Source organism: Poecilia mexicana, unplaced genomic scaffold, assembly GCF_051168715.1.
Source record: "Poecilia mexicana isolate PSO_F unplaced genomic scaffold, ASM5116871v1 scaffold_8, whole genome shotgun sequence".
Taxonomy (NCBI): domain Eukaryota; kingdom Metazoa; phylum Chordata; class Actinopteri; order Cyprinodontiformes; family Poeciliidae; genus Poecilia; species Poecilia mexicana.
Genome location: NW_028263377.1, coordinates 23,453,419 through 23,476,593, shown reverse-complemented (window position 1 = coordinate 23,476,593; position 23,175 = coordinate 23,453,419). Strand labels below are relative to the sequence as shown.

At 39.1% G+C, this 23,175-nt stretch overlaps 1 protein-coding gene across 2 annotated transcripts; it reads right to left on the bottom strand.

Annotated features, from left to right (window-relative positions):
- Positions 1-1,658: 1,658 nt before the first annotated feature.
- LOC148158102 (protein NLRC3-like) lies at positions 1,659-18,388 on the bottom strand. 2 transcript variants are annotated; one of them, XM_088007732.1, is made up of 10 exons: positions 18,337-18,388; positions 14,874-14,999; positions 14,601-14,720; positions 8,362-8,440; positions 7,973-8,201; positions 6,047-7,835; positions 5,428-5,601; positions 3,898-4,071; positions 2,777-2,823; positions 1,659-2,629 (listed from the first exon to the last, which is right to left on the bottom strand). In XM_088007732.1, the coding sequence occupies exons 2-10, from the start codon at positions 14,960-14,962 to the stop codon at positions 2,097-2,099; spliced, it is 3,234 nt and encodes a 1,077-aa protein (XP_087863858.1). In that variant the 5' UTR covers positions 14,963-14,999; positions 18,337-18,388; the 3' UTR covers positions 1,659-2,096. The 2 variants fall into 2 exon arrangements, with proteins under 2 accessions (XP_087863858.1, XP_087863859.1); XM_088007733.1 differs by lacking the exons at positions 14,874-14,999; positions 18,337-18,388 and having other exon boundaries at positions 8,362-9,131.
- Between the last annotated feature and the right edge of the window lie 4,787 nt (positions 18,389-23,175).

The following is a 23,175-nucleotide window of genomic DNA, read 5'->3' as shown; positions in this document are numbered from 1 at the left end:
ATCAATATTATGAAATGATTGATTTAAAACAAGCACCTATGTCTTGCTGAAAAGTTACTTGTGAGTTAGCTTTGTCTTATTTCAAGTGTACTGGGATATTTGCACTAGAAACTGGACAAAAATACTTGGTAAGATTTTGTGTTTTTGCAGTGAGGATCTTTGTTTAGGTTAAAAAGTGCTAAAAAATAAATGTAAAAGCTTCCTTTAAGCAAGTAATGCAATAATCAATAGGTCAATTTCCCTTCAGTGGCTAGACAAAAATACTTGGTAAGATTTTGTGTTCCTGTGCACAGTGTCGGATATTTACTGGAAAATATTAATACGGGAGCACGATGGGAGAGGGCGGTAAAATACGGTAGTTTACCGCCCTCTCCCGTTTACTTTTTCCACATTTATTTTCCATCAGGTGTGAAAAGGTTTGCTGTTGGATAAACCTTCAGTCATCCTGTGAACTGTGTAGGTAACGAGCAGTTAGTCCCGATAAATCCCCAAAAGTGCTGAGGTTTTATTTTTGTCTACATTTAAAACTCCCATCATTTACAGTGGATGTAGATTTAGTGGTTGATTGTATATTAATCCAAATTCCCTAAAATAAAACTAAACTTTTACGTTGAACTATTTGTCATTTTTCTCTCATAAATAAATTGAAACATTCGCAGAAAGTAAAGCTTTTTCCAGAGATGTTTCTTTATATGCCAGTTAGTGAAAAACTTTTGCAGTTTATAATTTTACAAAATTCTATTACAGATTTTTTTTCTTGGTATTTCTGTCATGATCCTTGGCATTTATTTTTATGCTTTGATCATTCTGCGATTTGAATTACTTTTGGGCATCCATGTTTATGCAAATTCCGTATTTGAACAGTTGACTGCTGTATTCTGTATTTTTGAAGGTTATTTTCCCTTGACTGCTGGATTTGTCACTTTTTGGTTTGATATTTTTGTATATGATATTTAGACTAGATTATTTCAAGTGGGAAAGTAGGAAAACTGCATTCCTGCATCATTTTTTAAATGTTGATGGTGGAGTGTTTGGTCGGAGACATCAGAAGGTGAGACCAGCAGCCGGTCCTCCACCTCTTGTTGCAGTTCCAGGGTGAGTCTTTCTTCATGACCCTTTAAATTCACCATCAGGAAGGTTGAATCTCTGCAACAAACTGCATTTTAATCACAACCAGCTGCTGATTTTACTGAGTTTTGGGATTTCCAGTTAAATCCTTTATTTTCCGGTTTGGGTTGAATCAGGTGTGGCCCACGTTGGGCTGTGGCGGGTCATATCCATGTTGGTCTATTCTCAGCTAAAATAGGTTTACTGTTATCAAATGTAAAATATGTCAGAGATGCAGCGATCAGAGCTTTTCTGTCCATCACTGATCTCCAGTTTTCATTCTGCTCTGATCTTCAAGTTCCTGGATTTTTTCTCCAGAGAGAAAAAATGTTCTGCAGGTTCTGAGTTTCAGGCAGAAGTTCTGAATGAAACAGAAAATATGAAGATTTTATCACTTTATGCTTCAAAGCATTGACCTCTGACCTTCATAGGATGGGAATGTTTTACTTTAACTAGGACTTTCTGACAGGCAGAGTTGATGAAAAATAGTTTTAATGCAAATATTTAAATTTGAACAGGAAAATAACAGAATGAGCAGCAAATGAACCAAATGCAGAAGAAGAAAAATGTTTTTATTTCTCTAAAACACATGAAGAAAAACTGCAGCAAATAAACAAAAGGAAGATTTAATATTCAAATCTGACGAGTTTAGAAAAATAGGAGCCGACAGAAACAGAAAATGTTCAGAGAGAAAAACTGATCAACATTTCAATGAAATCTGATGAATGAGAGGAAAAAATGAGAGAAACAACATCTTGATATTCAGTGTGAAGCTTTGACTGGAAACAGACAGGAAAAAATGTGGATCCTGGAATAATCCTGGAATAATCCTGGAAAAGTCCCAGTTTCAATCTTTAAAGGACTGGAAGAAGAAAAAGTTTCCAAGGACTCGATCAGAAAAGTTTCACCACGAAATAGATTGTAGAAATGAACTATCTGTTCAACAGAGAGAGAGTTTCTCTGACAGGAGGAAAATCTTTAGACTCAAATCAGCAAAGAGAGACAGAGGAACCAGAACTGGTCGACCAGACTGTAAATCCAGGAATCAGAGGTTCAGTGAATGTGGTGTTGAAGGTGTGGAGGTGGATCAGTGAGTCAGAGGAGACTCTGTAGAAGGACAGAATGCCAGCAGGACAGTCCACATACACTGATACTCTGTTAGAGACGGAGACGGAGGAGGAGAGACGGGCTACTCTGTTATTGTGTCTGACAGAGTAACCATCATCAGAGCAGCTCAGACTCCAGGAATGATTATTATATCCAAACACACAGTCTGTACTGTCTCCTTTCCTCCTGATTCTTCTGTAACTCACTGATATATAAACAATTCCTCTCCACTCGACCTCCCAGTAACGGCAACCAGTCAGACCAGTTCTACACAGCAGCTGATTATATACATCAAATCTGTCTGGATGATCAGGATATGACTGAAGCTCCTCCTCACATGTCACCTTCCTGTTGTCTTCAGACAGTTTGAGCTCTCTGCTCACTGTGTTTGTGTCGATGGTGAGTTGACAGGAATCTGATGGAGAGAACAAACACAATCCAGCTGCAGTTATTGATCATTTATTGATCTTTGATGATGATCCTGAATGAGTGATGTGACAGTTTGAAGACGGTTGAATGTGAGCTGCTTTGTTGTCATGAATCAGATGAAAAACACACTTACATCTCCATGGACCTGGTGTCAAGAATCGGCCTCCAGCAGGCTCCACCCTGAAAGGAGGAGGGGGGTCAGACCATCAGTCTCTTTCAGCAGCAAACATGGACATTACATGTCTCTCAGACACACATTGTCCTCCACTGAGACAGGAACAGTCCAACATCTGGATTGCAAACTGCAGTGGATGTAGGAAGGACAGTTGGTGCTGCTGCAGCACAACTCATTTCTCCAAACACAGGAAAAGCTCCAACAGAGAGGAGAAAGGAAATCCCTCAGTAACAACCTGAAGAAACTCACTGAAGCCTAAAAGGACATCAGGAAACTAAGGAAACATTTCTGGAAGCTCAACCTGATTTAATAATCAGCATTAAAATCCAATCAATCTAAACTCTGATCAACACCTGGATACCTGCTCCATCCACACAGATGAAGGAATGAAACACTAAACAACCTGCTGCTGACAACCTGCTGTGGCCTCACTGGAATATCCAGAAATACAAACATTAAAAAGGAGAAGCTGCATCACATTCAACAAAGAGTTCAACAAGAACCAAACATTTGATCTCTGAGCTCAGACTCACAAACCAGGGAGAGGCTTCCATCATCACACACCTCTGACAAACACCTCCAACCTTTCAGCACTTCCTCTACCAACCAGCACCACCAGGTGGCGCGATACACACTTGTGAGTTTTGTTAAAATCTTTATTTCTGTCTCTGAACTTTTAAACATCCATCTGACCAACATGGAGTTACTTTTCTTCTCATCTTTGCTCCTTGGGGCTGATTGGTCTGGAGCTCCATCAAATATTGTTTAAAGTCCTTTCTGTCATCAGTGGATCATCATGGAAATCTAACTGAACTTCACTTTTATTCATTTAGTCAGAGTCCCTATTAAACTCTATTAAATCCATCCCACTCTTTCATTTTCCTTGTGAGCCGTTCTTAGTCAGAAGAATATTCCAGAAAACTGGGTAATGATCTCTGCCTCCAGATGAGGCGTCTAAATATTTAATGATCAAACTAAATATTTCTCTTCAAACTAAATGTTTCCCATCAGACTAAAGACGTTTCTCCTCTTCCTCCTCTATCAGACCTTCTCTGCTCCTGCAGCAGGTTCCTCCATACCTGAGAGCTTCCAGTCTCCAGTCTGGATCCTTCAGTCCAGCCGACAGCAGCTTCACTCCTGAGTCTCCTGGATGATTGTAGCTCAGGTCCAACTCTTTCAGATGGGAGGGGTTAAAGGTCAGAGCTGAGGCCAGAGAAGCACAGCCTTCCTCTGAGACCAAACAGCCTGATAAGCTGCAGACACACAATCATCACATGATGAGAACATTGAGGTAGAGCCCATCGTCTGAACTGGACATTTATAGGAGAGGAAAAAAGTCAATAAATTAACCTGTCAATAAGATGAAATAGTAATAACACTCTCATGTAGTTCTGTGTGTCATAAAAATCAACATTTGTCACATGTAGAACGGATCAGAATAGAAACATCCTTCATTGATCCACAGCAGGGAGTTCAGGTTTACCAGCAACAAGTTTAAATGAAAGAATCAGATATTAAAGAAAAGGTAAAAATATATAATAGGAGACTGTAGAGTAATGACACATTTATAACAGAGGAATAAAAATGCTGTACATTTAATAAAAACAGCATCATAAGTCTCAAAGAAATGTGCAGCTGAGTAGGGCGATTTATAATGATCTATAAGATGTGTATATTTGTATGTTGAAACAGCAATAGACTATTTAAAAGGAATGTAAAAAGACACCAGGTAACAGCCAGTATGTATAAAAACAATAAGTTTGTTGGGAGGTAGGGGTGTATTGATTTGTTGGTGCCAATTTCCTTAATTTTAGGAGATCGGTAATTGGCCGATTTTTACATGTGAAGCTGATTTTATCCACCGATGTTATCAACCTCAGCAAAAGTCTAAAATCAACCACTGTGCTTTTCTTTTCTCCCGTGAGAAAAGTTTGACTGACAAACCGGCCGACCAGCTCATGTCTGCACATTTACAGTTAACAATAGTCGCCCCATTGCTGCCAATTCAGGAACTTTCTTGATATATTCAGCAACATTTCATACAAAAACATGGTATTGACCAAAATCGGAATCGGTAAGTAAGGCTCTTTAAAAGATCGGTAATCCGTGATCAGCCAGAAAACTGCAATCGGTGCAGCCCTATTGGGAGCAGTTCTGGTTAGAAAGTCTAACAACTGCTGGGAGGAAGGATCTGTAATAAAGCTCATTTGTGCACCAAGGATGCAGCAATCTGTCAAGTATCCAGAGTTACACTATCAATGAAGTCTGACCACTGCCTTTCTAAACACCTCTGTTCTTGGTTCTGTCAGCATGGAGGGAATGAAAACCAGCAACGTTTATGTGTAGAAACTTTGTTAGTGACAGGAAGCCACTTGTTGCTCATCCTATCACAGTTCCAGGCTGGAATCCACTGAGTTACTGAGAGCAACACATTATTTCACAAATGTTTGTAAAAACAGTCTCCATGCCTTGGTGCTACTTTCGTAAACCTGTGGCCATGGAAGTTACTGGAACTCCTGATTCCCATCATTTGGATGGTGGTCAAATACTTTAGTTAATCTCTGCTAGCAGCTAGTGGATAGAAATCACCAGGATTGGTCACATTTTACCTGAGAGTCTCCAGGTTGCAGTTTGGACTCTTCAGTCCAGCAGAGAGAAGCTTCACTCCTGAATCCTGCAGGTTGTTGTTACTCAGGTCCAGTTCTCTGAGACTGGAGGACTGGGAGCTGAGAACTGAGGACAGAGCTTCACAGCTTCTCTCTGAGAGGTTACAGCCACTCAGTCTGAGGAGACAGGGAGGAAAGTCTGTTATTAAACTATTCATCTGATTTTATGTTCTTTCAAATCAACAATGTTTTTGTTGGACAGAGAAGGAACCATCTAATTTTACACAACCTTTGTATTTGTTGTGAACTGGTTCATTGGGCCTCCAGCCTTAAATGACAGAACTACAGGCAACAAGGAGGTTGGAAAGAGAATTATAAAATTACACAATTAACTATAGTAACCCAATTTAACTTTTAACAAAGTGGAGGAGTTTTGCTGCGTGAATATGTAACATGATGTTCAGCTGCTGAAGGAAGTCTGTTTCTTTTTTTGCGCTTCCCCCCAATGGGACACTTTGAAGAGACAAAGCACCAAAATATAAACTGAAACATGAATATTTACCTCATAATTAGCAGATTTCTACCCATCAAAAGTAACTTTATTAACAATGTGTGTCCTTACAGAGCTTTGTTGGAGGCTTTAACCACTGGCAGCAGCCTCAGAAGAGTCTCCTCTGAAGCAGAGTATTTCTTCAGGTCAAACACATCCAGATCTTTTCCTGATGACAATAAGATGAAACCCAGAGCTGACCACTGAGCAGGAGACAGTTTACCTGTGGAGAGACTTCCTGACCTCAGATACTGTTGGATCTCCTCCACTAGAGAACGATCATTCAGTTCATTCAGACAGTGGAACAGATTGATGCTTTTCTCTGCAGACACATCCTCACTGATCATCTTCTTGATGTACTGAGCTGTTTCCTGATTGGTCTGTGAGCTACTTCCTGTCTGTGTCAGCAGACCTTGTAGGAGTCTCTGATTGGTCTGTAGTGAAAGTCCCAGGAGGAAATGGAGGAACAAGTCCAGGTGTCCATTTGGACTCTGTAAGGCCTGGTCAACAGCTGACTGATGGACAGACTTTAGTTTAGGTTTTTTAAATAGTGAAGATTTCTTAGATGTTTGTGTTGCTTCCATCAGGTTGAGTCCAGAGTTGATGAATGTCAGATGAACATGAAGAGCAGCCAGAAACTCCTGAACACTCAGATGGACGAAGCAGAACACCTTGTCCTGGTACAGCCCTCTCTCCTCTCTAAAGATCTGTGTGAACACTCCTGAGTACACTGAGGCTGCTCTGATATCGATGCCACACTCTGTCAGGTCTGATCCATAAAAGATCAGGTTTCCTTTCTGCAGCTGATCAAAAGCCAGTTTTCCCAGAGACTCGATCATCTTCCTGCTCTCTGGACTCCAGTGTGGATCTGTTTCAGCTCCTCCATCATACTTGACCTTCTTCACTTTGGTCTGAACCACCAGGAAGTGGATGTACATCTCAGTCAGGGTTCTGGGCAGCTCTCCTCCCTCTCTGGTCTCCAGCACATCCTCCAGAACTGTAGCAGTGATCCAGCAGAAGACTGGGATGTGGCACATGATGTGGAGGCTTCGTGACGTCTTCATGTGGGAGATGATCCTGCTGGCCTGCTGCTCATCTCTGAATCTCTTCCTGAAGTACTCCTCCTTCTGGGGGTCATTGAACCCTCTGACCTCTGTCGCCATGCCAACACACTGAGGAGGGATCTGATTGGCTGCTGCAGGTCGTGTGGTTATCCAGAGGAGAGCAGAGGGAAGCAGTTTCCCCCTGATGAGGTTTGTCAGCAGAACATCCACTGAGCTGGACTCTGTAGCATCAGTCAGGATCTCCTTGTTGTGGAAGTCCAGCGGAAGTCGACTCTCATCCAGGCCATCAAAGATGAACAGAACCTGGAAGTGTTCAAAGCTGCAGATTCCTTTGGTTTCAGTAAAGAAGTGATGAATCAGTCCCACCAAGCTGAACTTTTTCTCTCTCAGCACATTCAGCTCTCTGAAGGTGAATGGAAATATGAAGTGGATGTTCTGGTGGGCTTTGTCTTCAGCCCAGTCCAGAGTGAACTTCTGTGTTAAGACTGTTTTCCCAATGCCAGCCACTCCCTTTGTCATCACTGTTCTGATTGGTTGATCTCCTCCAGGTGGGACTTTAAAGATGTCTTCTTGTCTGATTGTTGTTTCTGGTCTGTGTGGTTTCCTGGATGCTGTTTCAATCTGTCTGACCTCATGTTCATCATTGACCTCTCCAGTCCCTCCCTCTGTGATGTAGAGCTCTGTGTAGATCTGGTTCAGAAGGGTTGGACTTCCTGCTTTAGCAATCCCCTCAAATACAGACTGGAACTTCTTCTTCAGACCAGATTTAAGTTGTTTACAAACTGGAGCAAAATGTTCTAAAGTAACACAAAAAGTCAGAGATGAAACAAAATACCTTCTGAAGATGATTTAAATAAATGTGATTCCATTTCTTCAGACATCAGTAAATGTGTCATTTATCCATCAGGTCAAATCTTTGTAGAAATCCTCTTACTGCTCTGCAGACGGTCAGCCAGCTCCTCCTGCTTCATCCTCCTCAGGAAGTTCAGTGTGATCTTCATCACTGCCTCTCTGCTGCTCCTCCTTTGCTCTTCATCATCACCTTCCAACACCTCATCATCATCGTTCTGACTCTCTGAGCATTCTGGGTAATCTGGACTCAGAACCTTCTGGATCTTCTTCAGCTCGTTCTTCACAAAAGTGACAATGTTTTCCTCCAGCAGCTGGAACAGAATAATAGATGAAGGAAACATCAGACTGAAATCATGGAGCCCAACACCAGATGGATGTTGGACAGACTGACAGTCCTCTGGTCTACAAAGTGCAGCATGGAGACGACTGTGAACAGAACCATGGAAAAGTAGTTGTTGTTCATGTACAGACCATAAATATGGAGTCCAGCTGTGTTTGATGCTGCTGGGCAGACAGACCACTGGGAACCTCTGAGCTCTGCTGGTCCACTCTGTGGAGGAACCAGAACAATCAGGAAGGCAGGAAATATTCATCCAGTAATATTTACTTCTTGAAAGATGCAGCTTTTTCCTTTTTCTTTTAAAAACTGGCAGTAGGTTTGGGAGTTGATTTTGAGTCCATCTTCAACCCGAAAAGATCCAACTAGCTCATTTTTAATCTGACCTGCAACAGCAGCAGATGTTGAAACCAGCCTCAGTTTGCCAGCAGGTGGCAGGACTTGTCTGATATTATGTAAGAGCAAAACAAATTATCACTATTTACATGTTTTGCTTAATACTTCTTAAAGTGTTGAATATATTCTAGAATTACATGATTCTTTAAAAAAATTATTTGCGCACAAAAAGGACTGGAAGCCACTCTCAACATAAATGAAAAGGTTTTGTAGAATAGATTTGTCATGTTGAGCTTAAATGAATTCAGCTTTGATATCAAAGTAAAATGTTTGAGGAAAAATGAAAACAAAACTTGTGTCTTTGCCCATCATAGAGCGATGAGCAGCTAGTGGCTGGTTGGACGGTCAGCGCTGAAAGCCAAGTCATCTTTGAGGCGTCCAGCATCCATCCATCCGTCCGTCCGTCCGTCCGTCCGTCCGTCCGTCCATCCATCCATCCATCCGTCCGTCCATCTGTCTGTCTCAGGGCATCACAGAGACAGACAACCATGCATACACACACTCACACCTAGGGAGAATTTGGAGAGGCCAATTAAACTGACAGTCATGTTTTTGGACTGTGGGAGGAACCCGGAGTACCCGGAGAGAACCCACCATGCACAGGGAGAACATGCAAACTCCATGTAGAAAGATCCTGGGCCAGGAATCGAACCCAGAACCTTCTTGCTAGGCAACAGTGCTCAGTTCTGTCAATGTGAAATTTATTCTTATGTTGTTTGGATATTTTCTTTGGGACAACCTGGTTGCCATCAAGGTTCAATTTCAAATGTATGGGGTTCAAAAATAAAAACTTTTTTTTCCAAAAAAAATGTTTTCAGTATTTAATTACCTTACAAAAACTAATGGTACTACCTTCTGTCAAATTTTAATTAATCGAGTTTGATGGATTAAAATGCTCATAAGCACCTTTTTCATGCTTATGAGGTAAACTGTTGGTGATGACATATTGACTAGAGGGATTTATTATAAAGAATGGTTCACTTGTTAGCTTATAAGAAAACAATATGAAAATGAAAAATGTTCATTTTTAAAACTTTGTCTGTACTGATTTCAGTAACGAGAGAATTCAACGTGCTAAAGCATTCAGACATTCAACTCGAGAAAAAAAAAAGAAAGTCCAGTGCAGGAGCGTAATAAATGTAAGAAAGTAAATAACCACATATTTCAGTGTATTCCATTTTTTTTCCAATAGATTGACAATTATATGGGATACATGGTTTATAAAGTTAAGGATTAAAAAAAAAATAAAAATCTGAAAAGTGTGGTGGACTTGTGGATCTACTGATACAGTTTTGCTTCAGAATTGAATTTGGAGACCAGGTCTGAGTGGATTTGCTTCTGTGGTCATGTTTTCCTGTTTTTTTTTCTTTCCAACTTTTCTCCTTTCAGGGAGGTCTATTTCCTACAACACTTAACTGCATGCATGTTCTTGCCCTGGTGTTTTGAAGATGGCAACCAGTAATTGAACCATAGATGGTACTAAATGGGTTTTAGGAAAGATATTGAGGAAAAATAAGGTTGAACGATTGAATAGAATCACTAACAGCATGGACAATGCATAATCAGACAGGATGATAAAAATGTTCCTCATATGTCTTGTGCAGGTATCGGTAGATGTAGTGTAAACGTAGTAGAGGTCAGGCTTGTTTCAGTTACAGAAAAAAAAAAAAGAAAAAACAACAACTAAATATTAAAATAGTTTTCCATAAACTAACAGACTCTTCTCTTTCCTGTGTGTTTAAGCCTGACACACATGAACAAGAGGAATTTTATTAAAGCTGGTTCATTTTTGGTTTACAATGAAATACACAAAGCTAATCTTTAATTATGCATTTATTTTTATATGGGCTCAGGTTTGACTAGAGGCCAACCTATCAAACTTCCACTCAATCATGTCATTCTTGTGCTCTGTCCTAATCTCTATGAAAAAGTATGTTCTTTAGTCGTGTGCTAGTGCTACGGTGTTTTTTTTTTTCATTTCCTTTGGTTTCTCTAGATAGGAGAGGAGTTTAAAATGATAAATAGAAAACTACCTGACAGAAGGAAAACAAAACTAAAGACATGGTAAGCAATTCTAACTTAATTTAAAATAATTAACCTGTACTAATATTAATAATTTTGTACATGTTTGATGGCTTAGTAAATACTTGTTGAGTTAGGGAACAGTAGAACCAGATTTCCTTGACTGTTTTTTTAAATAAGCAGTGGCCGTTGGAGACAGGCTGCTGGGTTATCTGATACAAGTTGAGAGCAGCACAAAGAAAGAAACAGCAAAAACTTGTTCATAGGATTAAGCTATTGTAATAATTATAACAGTATGCTTGTCTTATCATTATTCTAAAAATATATTGATGGTTGACAGTTTACCGGTTCCACATATCTTTGACTTTTACTATCCCTAGCTGGGGTAAAGTGACCGTTGCAGAGGGGCTGTTGGTTTATCTGATACAGGCTGAGCTCAGCAGCTGATGCAGCAGAGAAAGAAAAGCTCTCAAAGTTAAACATATGGATCAGTTGTCCACAAAATTAACAAAATTCTTTTTTTATTTAAATTGTAACTTTTAAAAAAATTACTGTAAAAAACAAAATATTAGTCAATAAAATACTTGACAATTTAGTAGATAGTGACTCGACATTATTTTGGACCTTCATTCACCCCGAGGCAAGTCGGTTGGTTGAAGTGACAGAGTGGAGGATGGTTCATCAGATACCAGCTGAGAGCAGCACAGAGAAAGAAACGGTGAGGAAGTTAAACACAGATACATTTTTGTTTATGAAATAAACTATTCTCTGTTTTTATTATGATTTGAAATTAATATAACAATTAACATGATTTATTAAATGCTTAACTATTGAGTAGATAGTGACTATAATTTCCTTGACCTTAATTTCTTCATCAGCCTTGACTGGGATGAAGTGACTGAGAGTGGATTCAGGCTTGGAGGTGGAGATAAAAGTTCTTTGTTGGATTACATTTATATGAATGAAGCAAAAAAAAAATAATATAAAAATAAATAAATATATAAAAAATAGAGAGGAAACTTTGTCCAACTGTAATGATTTACTTCTTGGGGTGATGCATGGAGCAGGTGGTGGGATTCCCATCTGATTGTTTTTGGATCTTCAAGCAGTTGAGTTGGATGTTACCAGACTAGCTTCTCCACCTCACTTCACAACCTGCTGCCTTTTGTCTTCAGGTTTTCTCTTGCACAAAAAAAGGAGGACTTCTGGGAAGCATCCAATTTATGGACTGGAATTGAATAGACCGAGCCTGGAGTCTGACAGAGAAGGGAGGTCCCACTGGACAACACCGGGTGGTGGTGGTTTTTCCCAAGATGGATGAAGGAGCTTCAGCAGAGTGGTATCCAGAGGAATCAGGCGGAGGATGTTTGGAGTCCTGGAAGGTGGGAATCTCGTGCTGAATTGAGGATTCGGCTGCTGATGGAGGTAGGATCAGATTTCTATCCAGGAGTGTAGAGGTTGAAGCATCAACCATGGAGCAGGGCCTCGTGATGGTTTGTCCATCTGCAGATGAGGCACATGGTAGTTGATTGGTTTCCTGATGTCTTCTCTTTTGAGGCTTTTCTCTTTTAATGCGAACCATTTTTTGTTTCTTTGTTTGTTTGTTTGTTTGTTTTCTGTCAGAGCAAAGTGGATCTTCCTCTAACAAATGCAACAAGTAGAATGACAGGGCCTCCGAAAAATTATTTAAAGCAGAAAACAGAAATCCACCCCTTTATCTCTATTGGCTGATTCATAAAAGTGGGCTGGGGCATCTGCCAGGAGCAGGAAGATAAAAGCAGTTGGGGGTGGAGTCTATCTGCGTGAGGAGGAGTTGCATTGGTATAACTGGGTCAAAAGTCACAAAGAGGACCTCACCCCTTATTAACCAATTGATTTAAGAGAAGGTTCCAGAATCTTGTGTTTTATTTTTTTTGATAAGAACTTGATTTTATATGATGCAAGAGAGAGAAGGTTCCAGAATGCTGCCTGTTTTATTTTGATAAGAATTTAATTTTATATGACTCAAGAGAGAGAAAGTTCCAGAATGCTGCCTGCTTTACATTGATATCAACTTAATTTTATATGATGCAAGAGAGAGAAGGTTCCAGAACATTGTCTGCTTTACATTGATATCAACTTAATTTTATATGATGCAAGAGAGAATGTTCCAGAACACTGCCTGTTTTATTATTGATAAGAAATCAATTTAAATCAAACATATGTTTTTATACGATAACCATTTTATGACGCAGATTTAACAGGTGTTTGTGTGCGATAAGCATTTTATGACGTAAATAAACAGATGTTTGTGTGCGATAACATCGATTTTGATTTGGGCGTGGCATTTTAATCCATCAAACTCGATTAATTAAAATTTGACACAAAGTAGTACCGTTAGTTTTTCCTTACAACGATTGTGGGATTTAAAAAAATGGTGATTGGACAATATTTTTTTTCCTGGTAGTCAGGAGGATAGTTAACAGTTGACCAATATGTTGACGTGTTATCTTAATATATTTAAAAACGGAATAATTCACATTAGGTAAAGGACTTTTTTTTACATTACATTGACTTTCTTCCTTCAAACTGCCAGTTTTCCAAAAGTGTTTCTTATTTTTATTTTGTTGTTCTGGGTTCATTAAGGTGAACCCAGAAAGGCACAAAGACCATCCATGGAAAGGTGGCATCCAGAAAAGTGGGCAAGATAATCCAGAAGGAACTGCAGACAGTGATGCTCATGTTTCTACCTGATAAAAACCTGATGTACCTTTAGTGTCATTTCAGGTTAATAGTTGTCCTTTGTTTCTTTGAAATCTTTCTGTTTCCAAATCATTTAACTTGACATTTTCTGATGCTTTTCCAGGCTCCATGGTTCCCTCTGCTGCATCTTAAAAAGTAAGAACCACTTTGAGTGTTAAATAATAAATGCAGAATCCTATGTCATGTTGTCCTAATCTGGGTTTTATAATGGAAATATTACTGGGTTTATTTTTGTCTTTAACAAAACCAAGAGGCCTGAACATGTGGTCATTTTCCATAACATTATTTTTGAATCCTTAAGACTGTAAAAATGATTAATTAAACTCAGTTTTAGACACTAGAAACTGTAATTTTTCAATTTTTGTAACAATGTGTTTGCAATCATGACCAGTTCTTGACATTGAAGGTTTTTGTTTTTGTAACCAAATCCCTGAGGCCTGGAAAGGAGCTCATATTATTTTTGTATAAATGTATATGGTTTGTACATAATAGTGCTTTTAAAAATCAAATCTTTCCTACAGAATGTTATCTCATCCCGTTTTTGTGATGTGACTTAATGATTATGCATTTTAAAACTGCACCAGTTTTAGCACTTTTATTATTACTATTTTAAAAGAGTAAAACAGTAATTAACTGAGTCTGATCTCCTATAATAACTTCATGGCTCTGCTGCTAGTGAAATATTTTGTGCACATGAACGTTTCTGTCCTGGTCATGCACGGTACAAGGCTTGGTCTGAACATGCAGCAGTAAAATCTCAGAAATAACAGAAATAATTATGAAGCAGGACTGAGAACCAAAACTGTTGAAAGTTACTCAGATCATTAGTTATGCCAGCAGCTGCTGCTGTAATATTCCAGAAGAGGTTTTAGTGCAGCTTGAGGCTTTATTCTATATAACTGCAGGTATTAAGAATGGAAACCAGATCTGACTGAATCTTTGTGTGAATTTTTCTGTCAGCTTTCCAAAGAATCTTTGCATTTGATTAAAGTTTGGTTGATTTTAACTTGCTGATCTCTCACATCACAAACCTGGAGGAAGATGTGTAGACGTCTTTAACAAGACATGTTACCATATGCACTGATGGAGTGAAAATAAAACAACCTGATATTCAGTCTAATGTTCCCATGGCAACAGAACCCAACAGAACTTGGTATCGTCACATGGCCACAATGACAGATAGAAACAGTTCCAGCAGTTAGAAACAGCTCACCTCTCTGATGGTGGAGATCCAGGAGATTTAAAGTAAATGGGAGTACCCTTTGACCAGTCGCTCTTATAGGACACACAGCTGGGTTCTGGTTCTGGTTCTGGTTTGAGTCTCTGATGGATCCTGACAGAAACATGATGATTAAAACTGAATCTGTTCAGTCTGGATGAAGCAGTAAACAGGAGCAGCAGCAGCTTCATCACCACGTCTGTTTTGGCCTGATATAGTGAACGCTGTGTGAAAAGGGCTGTGGACAGTTAGAGATGGTGACCTCACCTCTGACCTTTGCTCTGGCTCTCATCTTCCCCACACAGAGTGGTTTTAGAGGGAGGGACTCCCTCCTCTCTGTCCTCACACTGATCCATGCTGTTGAATTCACATCAGCTCACACACACTTTCTACCTGCAGAGGAAACACACATCATTCATCTGCACATCAACTCTGATCATCCTTTACATCATTAGTGCTGGAAAAAGATCAGCTGCTCCTCCTCTGATTGGCTCTTCTTCTCTGCTTCATAACAGTGTCAGGTGAATGCAGTCAGACAGCAGAGAGGCAGAGGAAGCTGCATCAGCTGCTGCACTTCTACTATCAGTCCACCAGATGGAGACATGGAGCAACATTTATATTCACTGATTCAACCTGCACTTCTACTATCAGTCCACCAGATGGAGACATAGAGCAACACTTACATTCACTGATTTAACCTGCACTTCTACTATCAGTCCACTAGATGGAGACATGAAGCAACACTTACATTCACTGAACCACACTGATTCATGCTGACCATCAAGAACTGAACATGTGCTCCATAAATACTTAATGATGTGACTGAATGAAACGCATTTTAACAATAATATTTTATTTTAAAGGAAGCGGCAGAAAACTGCTGTGTATGAGTTTAATTGTGGAGACCTGAGGACCAGGCCCGGCGGCATGGGGGGGGGGCATTGGGGGGCATTGCCCGCCCACAGAGACAGCTGTGCCCCCCCTTGGACTGGAAACTGTTTGTCGTTTTTACCTCAGAGTGGCCAACTCTCTGTTATTCCTATATCGATTTGATACAGTAGGGGCTTCCACACTTCCCATATCTGTGCCCATCTTGAAGGAGAATAGCACTTAAATAAAAGTCCAACAAGGATATTCATTTAGAATTAAAAATAACTCGCCCTGAATTACCATGATTTATATAATGTATGTAATAAAAGTGTCATTAGTGAAGGGGAAAAAACTCAATCCAGACTTTAAGTAAGTTTAGGGTCTTGTTCGCAGAGTATGCAGTTAATTTTTTTTTCCCAATTATTCAATGAAAAAAAAACTAACCTCAGTTAAGTAAAATAAAATTGTAATCAAAACCTTTGGAATTGTAATGATTTATTTTTTAAAAACAAAACATTTTGTTTAAAAAACTTTTTTTAAATTAAATAACTAATTTTTGTGTCGTGAAATTAAAAAAGTTATTTGCCAAACATAAATTTTTATTTGCACACATCAGGAATCTTTTGTTGTGATTTTAGGCCCTGCCCATGATGTTATGTGAGAATCACAAGCAAAACTTTGAGTCACAAACAAAAACGTGGAATAGCAAGAAACGATTTATGACAAGTGCAAATAAGTTTGTTTTACAAATAATTTTTTCATTTCATGAGACAAAGATGTGTGATTTTACTTTTTTAAAAAGTTTTTTAAGCAAAACTCAGTAGGCTTTTCTCATGGTGACCTCATAGTGACATGCATTAACAATTCAGTTTTTGCTTTTTTTTTTTTTTTCTGCAGTTCCACATTAAAGTTTGATGCAGCTCTGCTTTCCTGAATGGACCATCTTCATCTCCACTGCAGCAAACAGGCAGCTCTTTTTTATAGATTACAGTCCACTAAAAGGTTGCATTGTGCCCTTGTTTATATTTTTAATAGTGTAATTCTGTAAAGACAAAATATGTCTGGTGGTCTCGCTCTGATTTACATATCTTGCTAAATTACGGGTTTGAATACTGCAATACTTTACTAAAATAGACCTGCAGGAAGAAATTACTAATAAAATATTTTATATATGCATAGTTGTATACACTATATATAGATTTTCCTTAGCTTTGATTGTATATCTCACAATTTTGTAATTTATCATTGTTTATTAAACTCTGAAAGCTGAGAGGCTTTGCTAATATTCTGTCCTAGAAGGTGGTTAGATGTGCTCTTTCTTTTTTTTTTTTTTTTTGAGCACCTGCCGCTTTAGTGGTCTCTGCACGGCCCTGCGGAGGGGCATACAAGGTTTTGACCATTGTGGCAAAGTCATTGTTAACATTGTTGCTGTGTATCATGGAATAAATGGATTTTGTTCACAAACGACTCATCTGACTGGAACAGATTTGGAATTTGGACGACAAGAAGATCAACTTAACACATGATCAAAATGTACAACATTAGCTGCTCAGTGCGTCAAAATTAAGCAGCAACGGATCAACGCTTATTATTAAGCGTATCAATTGTTCTAGCCAGTATTAAACTGGCTAGAACAACAACTGCTACAATAATGAACAGTAGTGGATTTATTGAGTGCATAACTAGCTCAACACAGACATTCTCAAACCCTTCTTAACTAAAAACCATCATAATCATGTCTGCCAATAGCTCAGATTAACAACTTTAAACTTATAAATTAACAATGGAATGGATACGATAGTGTGAACCTGACAGTGGATTGTTTTTCTCTTCTCTGTGAAGCTGATGCTTCTTATGCTCATGCTGCCTCCCTCAGCTGGTCTGCTTTTTGCTCTGTGAGCTGTGCTCTTTCTTGGAGCCTCTGTTTGCGCATCTTCCAAATTGCAAACTAAATCCAAATTGAGTATGGATCTGGTCTCGATGAGAAGATTGGGCAAAGGACAGCCCTCCAGCCCCCATGGGACATTTGCATCTGGATAAATGATGGACTCCTGGGAGAAGGAAGACCCTGAGTCTGTCCATATTGTTGGCTTGCCAACGTTTAAAATGCACATAATTGAATTTTTGATAACAGGATTTCTGCTTTTTGGACCCAGCAGGCACTTTGTATATCCTGAAATTTGGGAAATGTTGGCAGCTATTCTGGCCATGAGAGGCCGATTGGTTCATACAATGAAATGCCTTGTTGTGAAAACTCAGACTCAGATGCTGTGTGACTAGAACCAAACAGGAAGTGATTCTTGTTCAGAACCACAGCTCAGTTGCAGTTCCTGAAACTTGCTGTCAGGAAAGAACAGACCTTGGAGAAGTTGCAAGCTCAGCTTGGCGAGATTGATGATCATGAGTTTGGCTGTGTGGATTGCCATTGAAATGTAACAGCAGGGCACAATAACAAGACAGACGCAGAGGCCTGTCAGTGTCTGTTGTATTTCATTACCACTCTGCTTAAACCGCTGAAGCAGAAATGATACAACGTTCAACGATTTCCGTCATCTGACAAGTAGCAAGTCTACTCCACTTTATTCACCAAAAACTGATCTGTAATCTGGAACGTTCGCTACGTTGAGCTCCAGTTAGCTGATTTATCTCACTGTGCGAGAGGCATGGGCAAAAGGTCAAAGGTAACAAGGTGAATTCAGGATAAAGACATATGAAGCAGTTTGTTCAGAGAAAGAAAACTAAGAAACATCAGCTGTTCATGTTGTTTGATTGAAGTTCCTCACTAATCTAATAATCCTGAAAATTAACAAACAGGAAAGTTCTGAAAACAAAGTTTAAGTAGGAAACAAAGCAAACTTACAGTTTGTTCAAACGATCCAAAGAGAAGAAGAACATCTGAACACACTGACTTTCAAACTGAAAGTAAATGTGGGGGATATTGTGTGACTCATGATGTCACAACTCACATGGTTTTTAGTTTCTTCTTTCGAAGCAGCATAAACAGAAAGTAGATCTGAAATGAAATCACAAGAATCAAAATAAATTCTTAATGGGGAAGAAGAGAAGTTTAGATAAAAATAATGGAATCATGAGGAGAAATGAGCCCAGAAAACAGAACAGCTGCTTTATTCGCTCTGCAGTAACTGGTCAGACTATAAATACAAACAGAAAATAAACAGAAACATCAAACAATCTGAGCTGTAGTTCTTAACATCACCACATTTGTATAAATGCATATTTACATAAACAATAAAAATATAACAAACCCTAATCGATTTCTATTTGCTGCTTCTTTTCCTCTCTGTCTGAGCCTCACTGTGGTGCATCTGACCTCTGACCTCAACTCCTCAGCCCTGTCCTCCATGGATCAGATGATGTCCCTCTCACTCCACCAGCTGGTGAAAGTGATCCAGTGGATCAGGAAGACAAAGAAAACCTTCATCACCTCCAGGCTCTGAAGTTTCTGTTCATCCTGATTTATTCTGACACCAGAGACCTGATGAGACGTTTCCATTCAGGGGACGACTGTCTGTCTCCTGTTGGACATTTGGACTGGAACTGTGTGTGACTGAGCTTTAACAACCTCCACTGGTCTGCTGTCCAGGATCAGAGCAGAGAAAGAAAAGATAAACCTGCTACAGAGCTGTGAGAGGAGAAGACACCACTCTGAACTGGTGATGCTTGTGTCATCTGTGGACAACATTATTAATTTTTTTTTTTTTGTATTTTGAAAGAAAAACAACATAATAAGCCCTCCGGTCACTTTGTTACCTTTGACCTTTTGCCCATGCCTCTCGCACAGTGAGATAAGGCGGCTAACTGGAGCTCAACGTAGCGAACGTTCCAGATAACAGGGCCGTTTTTGGTGAATTATAAAATAAAAGTGGAGTAGACTTGCTACTAGTCACATGACGGAAAAGGTTGAACGTTGTATCGTTTCTGCTTCAGCACAGAGTAGTGGTTTAAGCAGAGAGGAAATGAAATACAACACACACTGACAGCCGGGAGGAGACAGCCAGGTGAGGAAAAACTGTTATTATCTATCCATCCAGTGTTTTTATCATGCAGACATTAGGCTGTTGTTGATGTGCTGTTAGCTAGCTGCTAGCTAACGACTAGCAAGATAGCAAGATAACTAAAAACCTTCTTCCCTGTGCTGTTAATGACATAAGTCAATCTTCAGTATCGCTTATGCAATAGGGGCACATCGCCTGTCCAAAACCAATCATCTCCATAATGGATGTATGTTCAATCTTCTGATTTCCTTTGCTGCATAATGTACATAGCATTTATTCTAGTGTTATAATTACTAGACATTAACTTCCTGAATAAATTTAATTGGGGCCTGCCAGACTTGTGCACATCACTTTAGACCTGGAATTCTGATACCTAAAACCCATGCAAGCTGAACTTCATGAGAGCCAAGACAGGATTGACATTACCCACCACTGAAGTGCAATGACTGTAACTTATGCCAGGTCCATTACCACAGTGTTATGGCTGACCTGGTTCAATTCTACAGTACAAAACTTACAACTATAAGCTTTGCACATGTGGCTCTAACTCACGGTGCGAAATACAAAAAAATAAAGACAGTGGATAATTGTTTTTTTTTCGAGAAATGTTCAACTTTCATACTAATGGTTTTAATTCACATTCAGAAATAATACATTTATGTAAGTGAAATAACAATAATCCCATGAAATATTTGTTACCCAGAATGCATTGTATCTCTCACATATCTCTATCTTTCTCATCATGCATTGCATAGGCAGGCCCCAATGACAAAACTTTCGTGTAAGAAACGCTCAAGTTTTCAGTCCATTTCAGTCATTGTAGACATTTAGTGGATATTTGATATTTTAACTGGAGCAGATAATCATATTTTACCAAAAAAAAACTAACTTCAATAAGAATAATTTACTAATGATATTATTAAATTATATCCATCAGTATTCATATCATAATTTGAACAGCTTTATGTTTAAGTTCAATATTCTGTTTTCTCCAGTTTGACTTCTCTTACTGATACAAGTTTTCTGTGTTTTCAATTTGCATATTTAAAATTTAATTCCCTCGTTAACTTATAAATGTTTAGTTTTAAAGAATTTTTGAATGTTCTACAGTAATAGCTTATTTTTTGCCTTTGTAAAGAATTTAAAACTTGAATAATTTAGATTTCACAAATAGTCTGCGTTTTGTTTTAATTATCCAACCTTATGGATTATTGCTCTTGTTTTCAGTCTTGTATTGTTTTTAGTGTAGTTTTGTAATTATTGCTCCAGATTTCTGCACAATAACTTAAAAACAATAAGATTAGTGAACAGTAGAGTAAATGTAATGTTTTTATGGTCCATTTTTACATTTACAACATTTTGCTTAAACTTAGAAACACAATTTATCTAATTTTAGATGTTTGTTGCACTGAATAATATAAAAATATAAATATCTCGGTGAGATTTAGAGGCAAACAGCACCATCAGCCACTGGGAGGCGCTGTAACCAAACTTAATACCTCATAACCGTTAAGCTGCTGTTGCTCTATTGAGTTAATTTCCCTTAAAATCAGGAATTATTTGTTTCTGTCTTCTTCTGGTCCGACCGCATACAGTAGATAATGGCTGTAGGAAGGACATGATGTGAAAATCCAGAGTTATTTCCTGCTTTTGCCTCTTCTTGCTCAGCTCCTTTCCTGCCTGGCTGTGAACTTGAAGCTGCAGAGATATAAATATATGAGGCACTTGAAGCCAACAATAGACTGATTGATCCCCATGAGCGGCTCGGTGACAGGCCAGGCCGTCGCCGTGTCCCCCTGCTAATCGATGGCTTTCTGGAGGAGAGGAACGCCGCCTGAAAACAGAAACGAATGAACTTCATGGGATCTCAGATGAAATCTCCTGTAGATAAAGAAGGTTTGAAATTTTGCATCTTTCAGGACACCGATCCCATTTTCTTTTGATTTAACTTCCTTTTTCTTTTTACAAAAATGGTCTTTTGTTTTTAAAGTTTATTGCATTTCAAAGCTAATTCCCCAGGATGAAGGTCGTTCCTCCATCTTTATGTCCCACCAGGGTTAACTGAGTTTCAGAAGGAAGTGCAACACATTTTATAATTTTGCTCTTCTTCTTTCTTCCCACCTCATTAAAGAACAGCAGATCATTGAAACAACACGTCTAAAATATGTCATGTTTATTATGATGCTAACTTCCTGTTAGCATCTGGCGATGGATTAAAACAATTTTTGAATATTAATGGAATTAATAATCCAGCTTTACTCTTTAATTTATGGAGGAGGATTAGAGCCACTGACATTCTGACGAAAATAAAGAAGAATTATGACTTTAATTTCAGAATTATAAATTCAATCTGAGAATTCTCAATTTTTCAGATTTCTGACTTTGGTCACACAACTTTGATTTTAATTTCAAAATTATGACTTTAATCTGAAAATTCTCATGTTTTTATCTCAGATTTCACTTCAATCTTCTGAGATCAGAAGTTGTAATTCTGAGAAAAGTCATAATTCTTCTTTATTTTCAGCGTCCCTATAATCCTCTTTACACCTTTAACCAAAGCATTAAAAATGCTCAAACATGTTTTAGGCTCATTTTAATTGCATATTTTTGGATATTATTAAAACCTGTACATGTTTGTGACAGAGGCAGTAAGTTAGAGATTACATCTCTCTGTTGTCTTTTCTCAGTTTCTGCTCCGGTTCTTCATCATAATCAGCTCATCTGCTTCTGATCAGTCGAGTCGTGCCAGCTGACCTCTGCTCAGCCTTCGCTTACGTCCAAAGGTGTTAGGCGCTAAGTTGTTGCATTCCTGTTCGTTTGGGTTTGACGAGCTGGTCGGCGGGAGAGCCGGTTGATTTTAACACCTCCTCATTTCACCTGTGGCACTTTCCCTCCAATACCAATAATAAACATCTCAGGGTTCCCCACTGAGAGCCATGACATTCACCCTTTAGTCTTTGTCGAAGGACGTAGCTTAAACTAGAGTGACTTTTTGTGTAACCTTTGACCTCAGGCGGGCTGGTTGATCCGCTCTAAACATTTCCTGGTTGTAGCTGGAGGCCCCAGGGGGCCGAGCCTGGATGCATTGGTCCTTCTGGCTGAAATCTGTTGCGACTGCAGTTCATCCAATCAGGATGAGCGATGAGCATCAGAGCGTCGGTAAAGAAATCAAAGTGGTGTCAAAAGGTCACGCTCCACCGTTTGCTAATGATGCCGCTTTCTGGTGGCTTGGGTTGTTTGTCGAATCCGTCTTCTGGAAAGTGAGAGTTTAACGGGGAACCTTATTGGTATTTAGGGCTTTGGGTCATTAACCTGCTGGTCTGGTCTTTATCCATTCAACACGGCTGGAAGAAAAATCTAATTTTTATGCATAATGGAGGCGAGGAAGTGTTTTTTTCTTCTGAATTAGGGAGTACCTCCACTTTAGCCAACCAGAAAATCAATAAACGCACTAAAAAACGCAAATAATCCATAGGTCATCTGGACGTCATCACATAATGGAAGTCATTCATTTAGCTTTTTAAAGGATCATTCACCAAACGCTTTCAACTGCAGAACGGTGACCCAGAGAACAAGACAAGCTCTGTTGTTGCCTCCATTTTTGGTCCTCTAAGCTGATAACAGACAACATGTCCATATGCTGTAAGTGCTTCGTTTTAAGGGCCGGGGCCACAGCAGGTTGT

Coding starts and splice junctions, on each gene's coding strand:
- LOC148158102 (XM_088007732.1), bottom strand. CDS start 14,962: ATGGATCAGTGTGAGGACAGAGAGGAGGGAGTCCCTCCCTCTAAAACC. Junction 14,721..14,873: donor AGCCAGAGCAAAGGTCAGAG/GTGAGGTCACCA, acceptor TGTTTCTGTCAG/GATCCATCAGAGACTCAAAC. Junction 8,441..14,600: donor GGATCTCCACCATCAGAGAG/GTGAGCTGTTTC, acceptor GTTCCTCCACAG/AGTGGACCAGCAGAGCTCAG.